The sequence below is a fragment of the Dipodomys spectabilis genome, unplaced genomic scaffold (assembly GCF_019054845.1).
Source record: "Dipodomys spectabilis isolate Male_0828 unplaced genomic scaffold, ASM1905484v1 ptg000140l, whole genome shotgun sequence".
In the NCBI taxonomy this organism is placed as follows: Eukaryota; Metazoa; Chordata; class Mammalia; order Rodentia; family Heteromyidae; genus Dipodomys; species Dipodomys spectabilis.
Window position 1 is genome coordinate 39,308,594 of NW_024870817.1, and position 18,308 is coordinate 39,326,901.

The window sequence follows — 18,308 nt, forward strand, 5'->3', positions numbered from 1 at the left end:
TTTGTTTTTGAGGGGACAATATTATTATTTGAACTCACATTTCATTTTTATTGGCCATGCATCCAGCATTTTTTGTTCTAATTATTTTTTCTCATGTATTGTTATTATTATATTATTATAAAGCTGATGTACAGTGGAGTTATAGTTACATAAGTCAGTTATAGTTACATAAGTACATTTCTTTTTTAAATGTCTCCTCTTCCCTTTTCTCCCAGTTTTTTTTCCTCCTGATGTCCCAAAAATTGTTCATTTTGAACATATTGTCTAGTGAGTATCACTGCTAGATTTGCTCACCCTTTGTCCTTCCATTCCTGTGCCCCCAGCCTCCTAAAGACAGATAAACAAGACAAAAAGAAAATAAAACAGAAACATAAAATAACCTCTCTTGTTTCCATTTCCTGGAGGTCATTTCAATAAATACTATTTTATATGATCAAATGCACATAGATACATGTCTTTGTGTTCCGCTCCTAAGAAGATCTTCCTTGGTCTCACTCTGTGTGAATGCCTAAAGACCTGTATTATTTATCATGTCCCAGTATATAATATTTATTTATTTACCATCCAGTATGTTTACTTGTACATTTATACACACATTCTATCTTCCACAAATGATGGAAATCATGAAACACATGTTTCCCTGGGCCAGGCTTACTTTGCTTAATATAATTTTTCCCAAATCTTTCCATTTCATTAAATATCATTCTTTCTGATAGATGAGTAGAGTTCCATTGTGTATATATGCCACATTTTCTTGATCTGTTTTTCCACTGAAGGGCATCTGGGTTGATTCCATATCTTAGCTATGGCAAACAATTCTGCAGTGAAAATGGTTATGCTGGTAGCTCTACTGTGGTCTTGTTTGTGGTCTATTGGACAAATGCTCAGGAGTGGAATTTCGGGATCATAGGATAGCTCTATGTTTAGTCTTTTGAGGAACCACCATACTGCTTTCCAGAGCAGTTGAACAAGTTTACATTCCCACCAACAGAGTAACAGAGTTCCCTTTTGGCCTTGTCCACATAGTTTTGGTTATTTTTTTTACATAGAATCTCTCTTTTTACATGTCAGTCAGGACCACAATCCTTGCAATCAGTGTAAGATGTACTAGGCTGACACCATTGTGCCGAACTATTGGCTGAGATGGGGTTCTCGCTTGTTGCCCAGGTTGGCCTTGAACCAAATCCTCTTGAACTCTCCCTTCAACTAGTTAGAATTACAGACATTAATCACCACACCTGATTCTTAATTTTTTTTTTCCTTAGGGTGGAGGTGGGGTGAAGGGAAGGGGGAAAAGGAGGGGTAGGGGTGGGGGTTGAATGCAGGCCTGGGCCCTGTCCCTGAGCTCTTTTGATCAAGGCTAACACTGAACCTCTTTGAGCCACAGCCCCCCTTCCTCTCTATTTTCTGGTGGTTAATTGGAGATAAGAGTCTCACAGGCTTTCCTGCCTGGTGCTTCATATCTCAGGCACCTGAATAGTTAGGATTACAGGTGTAAGCCACCAGCACCCAGCTGACTCATATCTGTTGCTTAGCATGGTATTATTTGTATTCCTCAGTAAGGCTTAGCTTACCAAAAATAATTAGTAGGTTGAACATAAACTCCTTATCACCAAAGTATGTAATCCTTATAACTATGTATATATGAATTAACCTTTTGATGTTTATTATATTTGAATCAGAACCTATATACTTTTTTCTGTTTCAGTCTCTCTTTATTTGGTTGTGCTTCTCTGCCTTGTTCTTTAAAACAAATTTGAGATGCTTTATATCTTAATATGTTCATATTTCTCTGCTCCATGTGAGTCTGTAAGTTTACTTGGTCATTCACCAGCACAAGTTTTATATATATGTTTAAGGTAGGTATGTGTAGTTGTTTTTTGTCATATTTCTTAGTAAATGCTCCATTGGGTACTATTTCCACTATGAGTGGCACATGGAACAAGTAGTAAACTATGTTTGACAAACAGAATGTGTTCCCATACTTACTTTTGACCTTTTTGTAAACCTAGTCCGAAGCAGAGGAGTTACCTGTAATATATGCTTTCTGACATATTCCCAGCTTATATTGTCACTTTTGTATCTCTTTGAATATAATTTTTATTTTGGGCCTCATTTCTAAAATACAGCTTTGTCCTTTTTTTAAAAAAAATAAGATTTTAAGAAGCCATATCTTTTTCCTTCCTTTGGAAGTACTGGGGTTTGCTATCAGGGGCTTGAACTTAGGTTGTACCTTCAGCCCTTCTTCCTTTAGTGTGTTTTTCAGATAGGGTCTTGCTTTTTTCCTCGGCCAACTTGAAACCATGATCCTTCTATTTCTACCTCCCATGTAGGTTAAATGCATCATAACCATGCACCAATGCTTCTAGCTTATTAATTGAGATAGTGGTCTTATTAACTTTTTGCCTGACATAGCTTCACACAGTGATCCCAATGTCCCACTCTTGAGTAGCCAGAATTACAAGTGTGAGCCACTCACCTCACCTAAGAAGCCATATTTTAAAACCTACTACAATGTAGCTTGGGTTCAAGGTCAAAAACAGCAAGTCTCATGTATTCGTAGGTAATGTGTTTCCCAGATGACTCTCAACCTTAGCTGCTTTTCTAATAAAACATCGTTTCTGTTCATTAGAATATTTTCAGATGGAAACAGATGTTCAATTCCTAATCCAGTTCTACTGAGTGTATGTTAGAATACTATGAAATAGAGCTTGTGCTTGTTCTGGTTTTAGTATTTCTCTTGGCATCTCTTACTGTGCTGTAATACACTTGTTTTCATTTTTGTTTATTGTTGTTTATTAACTATGATATAAGTACATTGCAGACTGGAAAACTCTCTATTACAGTAGCTAAGGGCATGTAATTTAGAACCAGATAGACTTTGATTGGATATTGAATTCAGCAGCCACTTACCTTGTAACTGTGAACAGGTTTTGTAACTTTGCTACACTTAAACTCTGCTCATCTTTAAAATGAAGAAATTGACTGTACCTACATCATTATGAGGATTAAATGAGGTAGCTTAGAACATAGCCTGTTGAAGGTAATGTTCTTTATATTTTTTTAAAATCTTCCTTGAGAAGTGTGCAAGGGGTTGTTCTAGGTGTTGGAAATATTAAATGAAAAAAGAACCAGTTCCAAGAAGCAGATCTTGTAATAGTGGTGTGGACCAATTTAAAGAAAAATACCTATAAGATACTGGAATGATTAAATTTGGCTCTTATTTAAATATCAAGGGACATTTCCTCTCTATTTGTGAACTTTTATGTCATGAACATGATTTATTCTTATAGTAAAAAAAACTGACAATTATGACGTAGCTTAATAGTTGCTATATTTGAGATCTGTGTAAGAACAGTATTATAACAGAATTAGTATACAGTATTATTAACAGAATCTTCATTTTCTTCCAAAGTGTATATTAAGGTACACCTTTTTTTCCATGGGAAATCAAACCAACATATGTGATCAGGTAGCATATATAAGTTAACTACCTGTGAAATGGTGACTGTCCCTCTTTATATGTAGCTTTCCTTTTGGCACATCTGTTTTGCCTCTCAGTATTTTTTTTAACAAGGCTATCTCTGCTTCTGAGTGGCTTTTATATTGAGGGTTAAATGACTTTGAAACATCATAATTGGAGACTACTACCCTTTTGTATGAAGATAAGTGTTGACTGGTTCATTTCTCTTCATCCCACACAAAAGCTTGAATGACTGAATTCTAGGCTGCCATAGGCAGTAGAGCTTCATGAACTAAAAAGATTTTGAAACCCATCCCTGGAGGTTTGGTCATCTTTCCATCCCTCAACCCCAAGCAGTAAGATTTTCCAAAGTCTGGAGAGCTAGAATCAATATGACTTTAAATCAGTGTATCTTTAAAACTATAGGCGTAGCCACCATATAATTTAGGTTTTGTTTTCAAGTTGTCAATTTAGAAAAGACCTTAAGATTTTTCATAGCTTGTTGTGACTTGCTTTTTAATTGGATTTATGAAAATTCAAATTTATAAAGTACTGTTATTGTTTTGGTGCATTTAAAGAATTAACCAGAGCCGGGCGCCGGTGGCTCATACCTGTAATCCTAGCTACTCAGGAGGCTGAGATCTGAGGATCAAGGTTCAAGGCCAGCCCAGGCAGGAAAGACCATGAGACTCCTATCTTCAGTAAACCACTAGAAAAACGGGAAGTGGCACTGTGGCTCAAGTGGTAGAACACTCGCCTTGAGCTGAAGAGCTGAGGGACAGCACCCAGGCCCAGAGTTCAAGCCCCACAACGGACAAAAAAAAAAAAGATTTAACCAGAGCCAAGCTCTTGGTGGCTCAAGCCTGTAATCCTAGCTACTCAGAAGGCTGTGATCTAAGAATCATGGTTCAAAGCCGTCCTGGACAGGAAAGTCTGTGAGACTCAGAATTTCCAATAAACCACTCAGAAAACCAGAAGTAGCTTGGTGGCTCAAGTGGTAGAGCGCTAGCCTTGAGCTGAAGAGCCTAGGCCCAGAGTTCAAGCCCCACAACTGACCAAAAAAAAAAAAAAATTAGAAAAATCAGAATGTTCCCCAATTCCAAATACATAGTAATTCTTATTGTGTTATAAAAGATTGATGTCTTAATTTGCTTTGTTAGCTTTTTGTCCATAGTAATTTGTGTTTTAAGTGAAAAACACTAAGATTTCGACTTATTGGCACAGTTTAGTTGTGCTGAATTGTTTGGCTATAACCTCAGATGTGGTGGAAGAAAATTGCAAGCTGTGGAATCTCTTCTGTTAGGATCCGACAGCTGGCTGCATTAAATATCTTGGAGCTTTTTATTTTGTGTGAGGGCGGGAGGGTGGGAACAGCAGTTGAAGAAAACAATCCACTTCGTTTAATGGGCAGTATTTGTTTACTGATTCCAGTAATAACATTGTGCAGCTATTTGAACAGCTGCCTTTTCGTTTCCTTTGTTTACTGTTTAGGTTTATTAAACTGATCTTTAATACTTATTCTTCAATTAGTTTTTTGTTCTTTGTTAAATATTTTAGTAGGTTTAGGCATGCTTTGATGGTACAAGCTTATTCACAAAAGAATTTTTTAATTTGTGCAAGTCACACTGATGGTGGCTTATAGCTTTTTTGTCCTTTAGTTTAATTATCATAGTTAGATATTTTATAATTTGGTAGATAAATTGCCTTTTGAAATAAAGCCAGAATTTCAATATTGTTAAACCACAGTTTGTGTTAACTTCCTAAGTTTGTCAAAAAGTAGTTTAGTCTGCATGCTCTAAGTAGCTTTAAAAAAAAAAACCCTGGCAGATTAATTATAAGTTATGTAGATTTTAATTTTGAAGTTTAAGTTTCTATGAAGATTAGGTTAAAAGTATAGCACACAGGAGAAATCAGAGAAAAACAACAGTGGGACCCATCAACTGCACTGGATATTGATCAAAATGAACTAAGCAACTCAACGGCAGTGATGGGAGGGAGGGAACGAGTGGGAAAGAGGGAACAGCTGATGCTATACAAAACAAAAGAAATGTACATATCACCCAGTGAGGCAGAAATAACTGTATTGTCAAAGCTCATAGAACTCATAAATGTTATAGACCACGATAGACAATTTGCCCCATGAAAGTTAGAATGTGTTTGTGACTTTAACTAAGCATCACTATCCCACAATACTGTGAAATTTGTGAATTATGTAAGCACTTAATCACAATAAAGAATTTGGAAAAAAACGTAGAGCATACATACCAGGTAAAAGAAATAAGTTCATATTTGTCACATTGACAGGGAATTTTGTTCTATATTTACAGGTGAGGGACCTGTGTATTGCTTATATGCTGGTAACAATAACCTATCTGTATATAGGATTCCTGGTTTTTGCTTCTTTTCCTTCACCTCCATTATCCAAAGATTGTATTGAGCAGGTAAGATACTGTGCACCTCTCTGATTGCTTATACTTCCTAGATGAATAGTAAGCAGGATGACACAGTGACAAGATATAAATCATAGAGGTCAGTGTTTGAACACCATCTCTACCATCTGCTTGTAATGTGGAGATCTGGCACTTTTCCTGTCCTTTCTGGGTCTCCTTTTCCATTAACTAGTATAACACGTATTCTGTTTGATGTTTATGGATTCTGAAATAATGTATTACACTTACAGATTCTGAAATAATATATTACCTTCAAGCACTGTGCTGTGCTCAAATCAACAACTATTTTTTTTTGGGGGGGGGGGGGTCCGGTCGTGGGTCCTGAACTCTGGGCCTGGGCGCTGTCCCTCAGCTCTTCAACTCAAGGCTAGTGCTCTACCACTTGAGCCACAGCACTACTTCCAGCTTTTTTCTTTTGCTTATGTGGTGCTGAGGAATCAAACCCAGTGTCTAATGAATGCAAGGCAAGCACTCTACTACTGAGCCACCTTCCCAGCCCTCAAATCAACAACTATTAGACATATATTTTTCTTTATGTAGAGAACTGTTATTAAGAGTTTTCATGGATTTATAAATCCTCCACAGAGAATGTACATATTACTCAGTCTTCATATGACAAATCTGGAAGTGCCCTGAATAAACTCATCTTGACTCATCAGTCTTTAAGGATAGATCTGATTCCACTTTGATACTGAGTAGCAGACAGAAAAATGAAGATAATTTGTTAAAAAGAGAAAGAAAAAAAATCTTAAGAGTTACCATAAGTAAAAAGTTTTTTGGGAGGGTAGGGGGGTTGGTCTTGGGGCCTGAACTTTGGGCCTGGGCGCTGTTCCTCAGCTGTTCAGCTCAAGGCTAGCGCTCTACCACTTGACCCACAATGCCACTTCCAGCTTTTTTCTTTTTGCTTATGTGGTGCTGAGGAATCGAACCCAGGGCCTCATGCATGCAAGGCAAGTGCTCTACCACTGAGCCACCTCCCAGCCCCCCATAAGTAAAATTTTATTTGATTTAGTCCACCAAAAACTTAGGAGTACTGTAGTCTTAGTTTAATGAGAATGAATAATTTATGAGTAATCAAAAAATAGTGTTTTAGCCAGGCACCAGTGGTTCACATGTGTAATCCTAGCTACTTAGGAGGCTGATATCTGAGGGTCATGGTTCAAAGCCAGCGCAGGCAGGAAAGTCCATGAGACTTACCAAAAAGCTGGAAGTGAAGCTGTGACTCAAGTAGTAGAGCACTAGTCTTGACCAAAAGAAGCTTAGGGGCAATGCCCAGGCCCTAAATTCAAGCCTCAGGACCTATACTACCTCCCCCCAAAAAGTATTTCACAGATAACTGTAGTACAATATAAAGTGTGATTTAGTGAATTACAGGCTTACTTCAGCAGATTGTTAATAGTGTTTTCATCTCAAAATAAAAGAGGTTACTGAAGAGGTTACTGCAGTTACGAAAGCTCAAAATGTTCTTGTTCTCTTGATTTCCTTGATTCCAATATTATTCTGGCAGCCAAGTCTTCTGAAAATTTCCCTAATATGAACAATCCCACAAAAAGCCTACTCCTTTGGGAATTGGAATATTTGTGGTATTTGTATTTGGAAGGAAAATATTTTTGGGCCATTAACTTTTTTTAGATATCAAACTAATGTGATGATTATGAAAAATGTAGAAGCCGAGTATGATGGCATATACCTACAATCTTAGCACTTGGAAGCAAGAGAATTGTGAATTTGATGCCAGGTTGGGCTTCTTAACTAGTTCAGCCTAGGCTACATGTCAAGATTGTGTGTCAAAAAACAACACCAAAAACAAGAATGTAGAAATAAATCTACTTGGTAATAGACTATATATAAACATGATATTAGGCAATTGATATACTTACTTTATTCTGTAATTTTTACTTTGAAATGCTTCAGTGCTTCAGGAGAATAAAAGCAAGAAAGCTAGTGAAGATATAACATTGAATTTAATTACTATTAAATATACTAAAAGCAGATGTGGAGCCACCAGGGTGCCAGTGACTCACATTCATAATCCAAAGGCTGAGACCTCTGGATCAATCTTTGACGCCAGCCCAGACTAAAAAGTCCAGGAAACTCTGTTTACAACTAATCAACAAAAATGCCACACAGCAACAGTTGAGCACCAGCCATGAACAAAAAAGCTCTTAGTGAAGCGCAAAGCACTGAGTTCAGGCACACATAATAAAAGCAGATTTGGAAGTCAAGCATGGTGCCGCACTCCAGAGGCTGAGACAGTCCTCAGGTTTGAGGACAATCTGAGTTATGTAATGAGACCTCTCAAAAAAACAAAGGGGTTGGGAAGCTGGCTCAGTGGTAGAGCGCTTGCCTTGCATGCCTGAGGCCCTGGGTTCGATTCCTCAGCACCACATAAGCAAAAAGAAAAAAAGCCAGAAGTGTTGCTGTGGCTCAAGTGGTAGAGCGCTAGCCTTGAGCTGAAGAGCTGAGGGACAGCGCCCAGGCCCAGAGTTCAGGCCCCACGACTGGACCCAAGACAAACAAACAGAAAAAGTGCTATGAAATAGTGCAATAGTAAAGTATTTGCCTAGCATGCAAAATGCCCTGTATTCAGTCCTCTGCACTGAATGAAGGGGTTGAGGAGAAACAAGACCAGTTTTGGGTATTGGGCTTGAACCTTATATAGAGCAGTAAAGGACAAGATTTTCTTTGTTGTTGTTCTTTTAATGTCGAATCAGTTGCAAATTGAAACTATTATAAAAGATAATTAAAATATGCCAATATCAGATTTCCATACAAGTTTTTAAGCATTTAGTTTCCATTTCTGTTCTTCATAGAAAAAAAAGCTGTACATAGTAGATGAGCATCATTTCTCAAAACACAATTTGCATAGCACCTGTGTTTAAAATAAGTTTTGAATTTGTATGTACTAAATTGAATTTAACATTACCTCATTCTTTTTGGATTAGAACTTTTTAGACAACTTCCCTAGCAGTGACATCCTGTCCTTCATTGGAAGGATATTCCTGTTGTTCCAGATGATGACTGTGTACCCACTCTTAGGCTACTTGGCTCGTGTCCAGCTATTGGGCCATGTCTTCGGTGACATTTATCCTAGGTAAGGACTCTTCTCTTGACCAGCAAGATGTGCCAAGCAACAAATGACTGTGCAAACAGGTCAGTTTAAAGTATGACTGATCCTTTTGCTATAAAAATTTATCTAATGAAAATCCTTACTAAGGATAGCTCACTGGTGCCCTTTTCCCAGAAGAACTTTAAATAGAAGTCACTTGTCTAGAATGATTTAAAGTTCATTCCTTCCAGTATAGTTAATTAGCTCTGATAGCAGTTACATTTATCTAAAGATTCAAATTTTGCAGATAATATCTACCAATATTTAACATTAAAAATAAAAACTTAGGGCTGGGAATGTGGCTTAATGATAGAGTGCTTGTCTAGCATGCATGAAGCCCTGGGTTCATCCCATAAGTACCACATATTCAGAAAAGGCCAGAAGTGGCACTATGGCTCAAGTGATAGAATGCTAGCCTTGAGCAGAAGTAGCTCAGGGACAGTGCACAGGCCATGAGTTCAAGCCCAGGACTGACAAAAAAATAAAAATAACAACTTGGAATTTTAGGTATTTGTTAATTTCCTTAAAAATCAGTACGGTAAAGCACAGTGGCACAACTTGTAACCAGCTACTTGGAAGGCTAAAAAGCAGGACACTTGAGTTTAAGGCCAGTTTAGATAACATACTGAGACCCTGTCTCCAAAAAATAAGTTAAATAAATAATAAAGCCAGGTGCTAGTGTCTCACACCTGTAATCCTAGCTACTAAGTAGGCTCTGGAAGATTACAGTCCAAACAGAAAAATCCATTAGACTCCATCTCCAAAATAACCAGCAAAAAGCAAGGCTTGAGGAATGCTAGCCAACCAAGCATACTGAGCAAATGGGAAACCCTGTGTTCAAACCCCAGTATAGCCAAAAGAAAATCATTAGCATGTATATTTTATTAAAAAATACAAATTTTTTTCTTTTATATCCTAAAACACTTTAGTGCTTTTAGACAATTGGATTCTCCATTTTTGCATTATCTAATATACTATAACTACATTTAAATGTATGACGAATATTCACATAGTTGAAAAAAGTAGGAGTACTTTTAATAGCCTTTTCAGCTAGTTGATACCATGCCAACACATAACAAGTTACAGTTTCTATGGATCGCAATGTATAATCTGAATTTTGGCTATATTAAAAACTACTGGTCTCTTGGGGCTGGGAAGGTGGCTCAGTGGTAGAGTGCTTGCCTTGCATGCATGAGGCCCTGGGTTCAATTCCTCAGAACGACATAAGCAGAAAAAGCCCAGAAGTGGCAATGTGGCTCAAGTGGTAGAGCGCTAGCCTTGAGCTGAAGAGCTGAGGGATAGTGCCCAGGCCCAGAGTTCAGGCCAATGACTGACAAAAAAAAAAAAAAAAAAAACTACTGGTCTCTGCCAGGTGCTAGTGACTCACATCTGTAATTCTAGCTACTGAGGAGGTTGAGGAGGATAAAGGAGATTTAAAATGAACCATTAAAGTTCATGAGACTCTTATCTCGTTAATTAGCAAAAGGCTAGAAGTTGAGCTGTAGCTCCAAGTGATAGAGTGCTGGCCTCAAGTACAAAAATCTCAGGGAAGTGCTCAGGCCCAGGCACACACACACACCATTTGGTCAATATTGGCTTAATAAATTTTGCAGATCTTCCATATACTAAAATCCACATTTCGTTTATATCAAGTTCAGAATAGCAAATGTAAGTTCTTAAAATTCTAATTTTTATAGGAAATCTTAAATGTTAGCATTGCCAACAAATTCTGCTAGGTGTTTTCCTAAGTGATAACTCTTCATTTATTTTAAAGAAAACATCTGGGGGCTGAGAAGGTGGCTCAGTGGTAGAGTGCTTGCCTTGCATGCATGAGGCCCTGGGTTCGATTCCTCAGCACCACATAAGCAGAAAAAGCTAGAAGTGGGGCTGACACGCAAGTGGTACAGTGCTAGCCTTCAGCTGAAGATCTGAGGGACAGCTGCCAGGCCCGACCAAAAAGAAAAAAAAAAAAAGAAAACATCTGCTGGGTGTGATGGTACCTGCCTACCAGGGAGGTAGAGGCAAGAGGATTAGGAGGATTGTGCATTCCAGGCCAGCCTCTGCTGCTTAATATGATACTGTCTTACAAAATGAAAAAACAAAATGGGTGCCAAACTCCCAAGTGTGGATGACCATTGGTCGTATTTAAAGTATTTAAAGCAGGGGAAAACAGCTAGTTTGGCCTCAATTGCACAAGTATTTTTCCCCAAAGCAACCATTGTACTTCAGTATGCTTTATTATATACTTAACACTTAACCACATAGGATATTAAAAAAGTAAATATTCAAAGTATGAGATTTAATAAAATTTTTACTCCTTTGTCAGAGACTTTCTTTTTCTTCTTTTTTTTTTCAGTAATGCTGGAGATCCAATCTTATACATGTTAAGCAAATGTTCTGCCACTGACTTCTAGCCCCAATCTTTTCAAGAACGTTGTTACTAAAATATTTTTTGTGTTTTTTTTTCTTTTGGTCACATTTGGCAATAAAGAATACAATATATAATAAAGATAGGTGCAATTGCCCTATCCATGGTAAGGGATCAACTGTTTATCCAACATTGCTTTTGCAAAGCAGATAATATCTTGTACAACTAATTATAAAAGTGATTTTTTTTTTTATCTCAAAGTCTTCATGGGAGGAGCGTATTGGGAAGCCCCTGGACTTCATGATCATACTTTAAAAATTACTATTTGGGAAAATAAAAAGTTGTTTCCTTTTCCAACACAGGAATATATTAAAAGCCCAGCCAATGTCTCAAAATTCTGAGGCAATTTTACTCTTGGAGTTCCTGAATAAATAGGAAGATTTTGAAGACTATCTTCATAATTTATCAGGATATCTGACTAACCACTTATAAATAATTTTTCATATGGTTAATTCTTTCTATAATCTTATCTGGAATTAATTAACCTCTGATAATTTAGGTCAAAAGATTACTTTAATGTATTCATTTGTTTTTGTTGTGTTTTTTTTGAGAATCATCTTTTGGGAGAAATAGAATTATTTTCTGAGCATCAAGTCTACATTTGTTAGTCTACATTTATCTTTGTTTCCAAAATTGATTCTCAAACTGTATTGTTAATATCTAGTTAAAGTGTTTAGCAAATATTCTACTTGTGGTAAACAGGGAATGGATTTAAGTGGTTAAGTCTGAAAAATAAAAACCTCTATTTACCTTTTCCTTGATAATATATATTTATTTTTCTATTAGAAATATGATAAACACTTTACAACAAATATATTAATTGTAGAAAAGAGATTATATTACCTTAAATTTCAAATCATAATGCCTGCACATGCACTTCTGTCTTTTCAGTGTAATTCTTTTTTTCAAATGCTTTTGGATTTTTTCTTTTTTGTGTGATACTAGAATTTGAACTCAAGGTCTCTAACTTATTAGACAGGTGCTGAATCACTTGAGTCACACTTCGAGCCCTTTTTTGCTTTATCTTTCAGGTAGAATTTCAAGGTTTTGCCCAGGGCTGGCCTCAAACTGTGATCTTCCCCATCTCTACTTCCTGAAAAAGCTGATCTTACAGGCCTGAGTCACCACACCTGCCTAGATTTTCTTGTGTAGTAAAATCCAACTAGCTTTTTTCTAGATTACCTAGGTAAATTTAACCATTACATAATAATAAATTGTTTCTAACAATTCTTACTATAAATTGTTGCCTTGCTAAATCTAGAATTCTTCTATTTTTTCCATAAACATATTTATTAGCTTTTTTATGGCCATAGTTATTTTCTCAAGATAGTCTAAATGGAATTGTAGATCAAAGAATATGAACTCTGATCATACTACTGTTTGTGCCTACAATATTTAGCCTATTTATATAATTGAATTTTTAAAAAAATTTTACTGTCTCAGGACCAGCATTGTATAATGTTGCCGTCTCTTTTCTCTGTGATTTTATTAGGATGCTTAAAGACACTCATTTTAAAGAATAGTAAGGGTCTAGGAATCTGGCTTAGTGGTATGCCTAGCATTCATGAAGCCTGGGTTTGATTCCTCAGTACGACATAAACAGAAAAGGCCAGAAGCGGTGCTGTGGCTCATGTGGTAGAGTGATGGTTTAAGCAAAAGAAGTTCAGGAACAGTGCCCAGGCCCTGAGTTCAAGCCCAAGGACTGGCAAAAAAAAAAAAGAATGAATGAATTTCATTCCATTAGTGTTTATAATTTTCCTGTTTTTATTTTTCTTTCTTTAACCTCTGTTCTCTAGCATTTTCCACGTGCTGATTCTTAATATAATTATTGTGGGAGCTGGAGTGCTCATGGCCTGTTTCTACCCAAACATAGGAGGGATCATAAGGTACTGCCTATAAAGAATTGTGCTTTCTTGTATATTGGTTTTTATTTTTTAGGCCTTTCCTCTTGTTATCACTGTTGATTGACTTTTATAAAATATCTATACGTTTTTCAAACTGGTAATGTTCAGGTTTAGTTCTCTATTTTCAAACCTCAGTTATCATAAAACAAAAATCATAAAACAAAAAATGTCTTCTGGGGCTGTGAAGATGGCTCAGTGGTAGAGCGCTTGCCTTGCATGCATGAGGCCCTGGGTTCGATTCCTCAGCACCACATAAGCAAAAAAGAAAAAAGCCGGAAGTGGTGCTGTGGCTCAAGTGGTAGAGCAGCGCTAGCCTTGAGCTGAGCTGAAGGACAGCGCCCAGGCCCAGAGTTCAGGACCCATGACCGGACCCCCCCCAAAAAATGTCTTCTGTAAATGCAGTTCCCTGATATCAGTTGAGTTGTCTTTTTAATTCCATTTCTGTTTATTTCCAGTGGAGAACTGACTCCAGAAGCCTTGTTATTCTTAGCCTCAGATATACCTTGCACTCTCTTTTTTCTCATCATATGAAATATAGTTATTTTCAGTATATAGCTTCTTGGGAGAACCCACAAAGTCCTTTATATGCCAAGGCTATTTTAATTGTCAGAAAGTTAAGAGCTTAGGTCCAAGATGGAGGTTTCCTTAATAATAAATTTGTAACCCTAGATTCTCATGGGAAACTCGATTCAGAATGGTCTGCTTGTTCTCCCTTAATATACATGGCAAAGTAGAGTTGCTTTATATATAAAAAAAAAAATCTTACCCAAGAAAGTAAGAAGAAACAAGAAACAAGAATAGATTATTAGCTATGAGTATAATGGACTTGTGAAATTCCTATAAACTTTTCCTTAAAACTGGAAAAGGAAGATATTTTTTGTTACTATCTTTGGTAATAATGCTGACTGCCACTTAGCCACTCATCTGTTCTCATTATTAAACAGATATGAACATTCTCACATAAACTCAGAATGTGTAATTAGTTTTTAAAGATCAAAGATAGAAGGCCCATCTCCAAATGTTTCTGGGGGGAGCAGCTACCATCACTGAAACACAAAGAACTATGGAGATTTGAAGGATGAATAAAAATTCTTTGTCAAGCAAATGCTATAAAGACAGGCAGCACATAATAATCTTGCATTAACAAATAAAATGAGTTTTAAGCCCAAATATCAGCAACAAATAAATAAAAATAATTTTGTTGCAATATGAAACTAAGTAATATTTAAATTTTATAATACTTTAATTATAAATTATAAAAAGCAAAATATAAGATGAATATTAACTTGAAAAGCTTTTATTTTGCAGATATTCAGGAGCAGCATGTGGCCTGGCCTTTGTATTCATATATCCTTCTCTCATCTATATAATTTCCCTCTACCAAGAAGAGCGTCTGACATGGCCTAAACTAATCTTTCACATGTTCATCATCATTTTGGGCTTGGCTAACCTGATTGTTCAGTTTTTTATGTGAAAATTAGTTTTCTCAAGATCTTTCATGGTATTTTGAACCTCAACAACAGTTCTACATAAACTCACTTGTAAATGCTATTGTTGCTGTAATTCTAAATGTTTTTCTAAGAAAATCTGAAAAGAAGGGAAATGGTGCATTAATACATATTCTTTGTAGACTGGAAAAAGGGCAGTAAGAATGATCTTATTAGACTCTTGATCTTTCTCATCTCTTCATTCTTATTTGTATTTTCTGGGAGAAATATAGGGGAAGTCCTACTGAATTTTGTTGTTTTGTTTTTTTTTTGTCGGTTGTGGGGCTTGAACTCTGGGCCTGGGCGCTGTCCCTCAGCTCTTCAGCTCAAGGCAAGCGCTCTACCACTTGAGCTACAGCGCCACTTCCGGTTTTCTGGTGGTTTATTGGAGATAGGAGTCTCACGGTCTCTCCTGCCCGGGCTGGCTTTGAACCGCGATCCTCAGATCTCAGCCTCCTGAGTAGCTAGGATTACAGGCGTGAGCCACCAGCGCCCAGCAGAATTTTGTTTTTTTTTTTTATAAGTATGAAGTAGAGGGATATATTTTGGCTACAGCAGGGATTCTTAGGGTATAATGATAGCATATTGCTAGAGCTTGTTTTCTATTTCTCTACATTCATTTTCATTTACTTACTAAACCATTTTTACAGTTTACTTAACTTCTACTGTTTGAGACAGTAAACCAAATACCTCATTCTTAAAAAAGAAGTTTCCATGGCATCAGTGCTAATAAAATGAATTTTTAGCTGACTATATTTGAAGAACAAAAGTTTAGAAGTTGTATCAGTATTAACCTCGTGATCAGAAAATGTTAACAAAATAATGTAGGAGAGTTTGTTACTGTCTGACTCTTCATTTCTAATGCAGTTCCGGTGATGTATGTTTTCTAAATCCAGACCCAAGTTCAGCATAGGAATGAGAATGATTGTCTCCAAAGTACAGGGGATGTCTTGGCTTTTTGGATGCCCAAAAATTTCATAGATTGTCATGACAGGCCCAATGGGCATAGGAGGGGCATTTGAGGACCTGCAAGAGAGAAAGAGAGTGTAGAAGGGGCAAGGAGGTTGAGGCTATGCCCAGTATATCCTCATTCTCTGGGGGTAAAAGTGATTTCTATGCCATAGGGATAGGTTCATTCTCTTTAGGGTATGACCTTCTGGAGACTCCCTGTGCTTGCACCTGTAACTGGCTGGGTAGAGTTAAATGTCTCAAGGAAAACTTAGACCTGAAAGGAAGATTAGGAATCTGGACTCTTGCAACTAACACTTCATTTTTCTCCCAAGCTAAAGCTAAATGTCTTCCCTATACTATAGCCTCTGTGTTCAGCCCAAGACTACTGATAACTAACTTTAGGCTAACATTTCTGTTGTTTTTTTTTTGAAATGTGTCATAATAATACAGATTCCAGAGCAGTATGTAGATGAACAAAAATGATGACATGGTGTATCTATTCAGTGTCCTTTTTTTCCACCGAAGTATTTTTAGAGTCAGTCTCAAACATTGTGCCATTTCATTTCTACAAACCTTATGTTCATCTTTTGAACATAGTTGTGTTTATTATGGAGATGGTCTAAAAAGTTTTTGTTAGTCGAGACTTTTCTTAGGTTAAGTAGAAAATTGTGAATTAGATTTTTTTTTTTTTTTATCCAAGACTACCTGACACTTTCACTCATTGGCTGCTGCTCTGCCACCTGAGCTATGCTTCCAACCCCATGAATTACATTCTTGACCTCTTTGTCAACCTGTCTTAGGAGTATAAGGGACAGGTAGTGCAAGGTGCTCTTAAACCTCTGGAACTTATAAATGGCTTCTGTCTTGTTCAGTTAACTGACAGGATTCAAAACTGGGTACTTTTAAGAGCTGTTCTAGGCTTAATCCCTGTTTATATTCCTCGTTGCCTCCCCTGTCTTTTAAGAACTTTAAAAGTATGTTTCCATTGCCTCTTTTTAATAATGTATTTAAATGTATGTGTTAAGGTGATTTGATGTGATTTTGCCTATTTCATGAGCAAAAAAAAAAAGTGACAAGAACATTATTTTCTAAGCATAAGAGTATGAATCATTGTTTTTGTCCTTTTGGAAGAGTTAATAATTTAGAACTTTTAAAATCCTATGTTAGACCTTCTAGCTGAATGGCTTTGTCTTCCTAAGTTTCTTTTCATGAGATTGACTCTTTAGCTTGTTATTGAACATGGTCAGAAAACTGTGAGTGTTTCTTAGTTCACATATTAAAATGACAAGAGCTCATTTAAATAATATGACAGTTTTGAGCTCTCCTTTTATCTCTAAACTAATTAAAATGCTTTCACTCTTTGTTCTGATGTGGTTAACCTTAGTTTGTTTAAATTTAGCTCATTTATCTCACCATAAAAGACAGTATGGTTACACTGGACCCTGGTGGCTTACACTTGTAATCCTAGCTAGTCAGGAGGCTGAGATCTGAGGATCATGGTTCAAAGCCAGCCCAGGCAGAAAAGTCGCTAAGAGACTTTTATCTTCAGTTAACAACTCAAAAACTGGAAGGTGCGCTGTGGCCCAGACTAGTAGAACACTAGCCTTGAGCAAAGAGTTCAGGGACAGTTGCCCAGGAACTGAGTTCATGCCCCACAGCTAACCAAAAAAAGACATTATAGTTAAATTCTTTAAATGGGTTTCAAAAGGTCTTTAGAAAACCTATGGATGGATATGTAGTATGCTAATACTAAACCCAAACGGACAAAAAAATGTAAATAAGTTGGAAACCAGGTCACATCAAATCTTACCCTATTTCATTGGAATAAGAACAATTTATCCATAAAAAGGGACTATATTAGGGAAATTTATGATAAATATATTTTGAAAATACTATGCAACCACTAACTGTAGAGAAGTTTTCTATTTCTTCTTGGACTTTACCAAGAGAATTTTTATTTGTTGTTTATTTGTTGTTTTGTATTCATTTCCATAAATAATTGATATTCAGTGATGTTCATTGCTTTGGAGGAGATAAAGATATGCATAAAGATATGTAACCGTTCATGCATATCCTAAAGGTACTTTTAATCTAGTAGAGAAACTACACAGTTAAAATGAAGCAAGACAGTTTTTGTGAAGAACTCTTAAAGGAGAAGCAGATGAGTTCTTTCTGTTGGTACCTAAGGAACAGGTGGTAATAACTGCATTATAAAGCCTCAAAGACACATCTTCAGGTTCCTACTAATAGCTCTGCAAATTTTACTTTTGGTATGTTCATCAGCAAATAGATTCATGTATATTATTAAGTGCTTGCATAAATTTCCTCTAAGACATGTTTGATGAAATGTGTTTAGCTTCTTTGTGCTCTAATTTTCTTTGCCCTTTTGTAGTTTAATCTTTTTTAATTAAATAAAAATTTAAATATAGCAAATGCCAAAGTTTATTTGTATAGAGGTGATATTTCATGGAGTTATTTATTCTCTCTTTGTATCTTTAACATATTGCAATATTTGT

General features: G+C 36.5%; 1 protein-coding gene across 5 annotated transcripts in view; it reads left to right on the plus strand.

The window, feature by feature from the left end:
• The window catches only part of Slc38a9 (solute carrier family 38 member 9), a 62,338-nt gene extending 47,350 nt beyond the window's left edge, over positions 1 to 14,988 (plus strand). For all 5 annotated transcript variants that reach the window (XM_042691041.1, XM_042691043.1, XM_042691042.1 and 2 more), the window contains 4 exons: positions 5,791 to 5,904; positions 8,859 to 9,007; positions 13,247 to 13,336; positions 14,663 to 14,988. In XM_042691041.1, the coding sequence (XP_042546975.1) occupies positions 5,791 to 5,904; positions 8,859 to 9,007; positions 13,247 to 13,336; positions 14,663 to 14,828 (519 nt within the window). In that variant the 3' untranslated portion in view covers positions 14,829 to 14,988. The remainder of the gene's footprint in view (positions 1 to 5,790; positions 5,905 to 8,858; positions 9,008 to 13,246; positions 13,337 to 14,662) is intronic.
• The last annotated feature ends 3,320 nt before the right edge of the window (positions 14,989 to 18,308 follow it).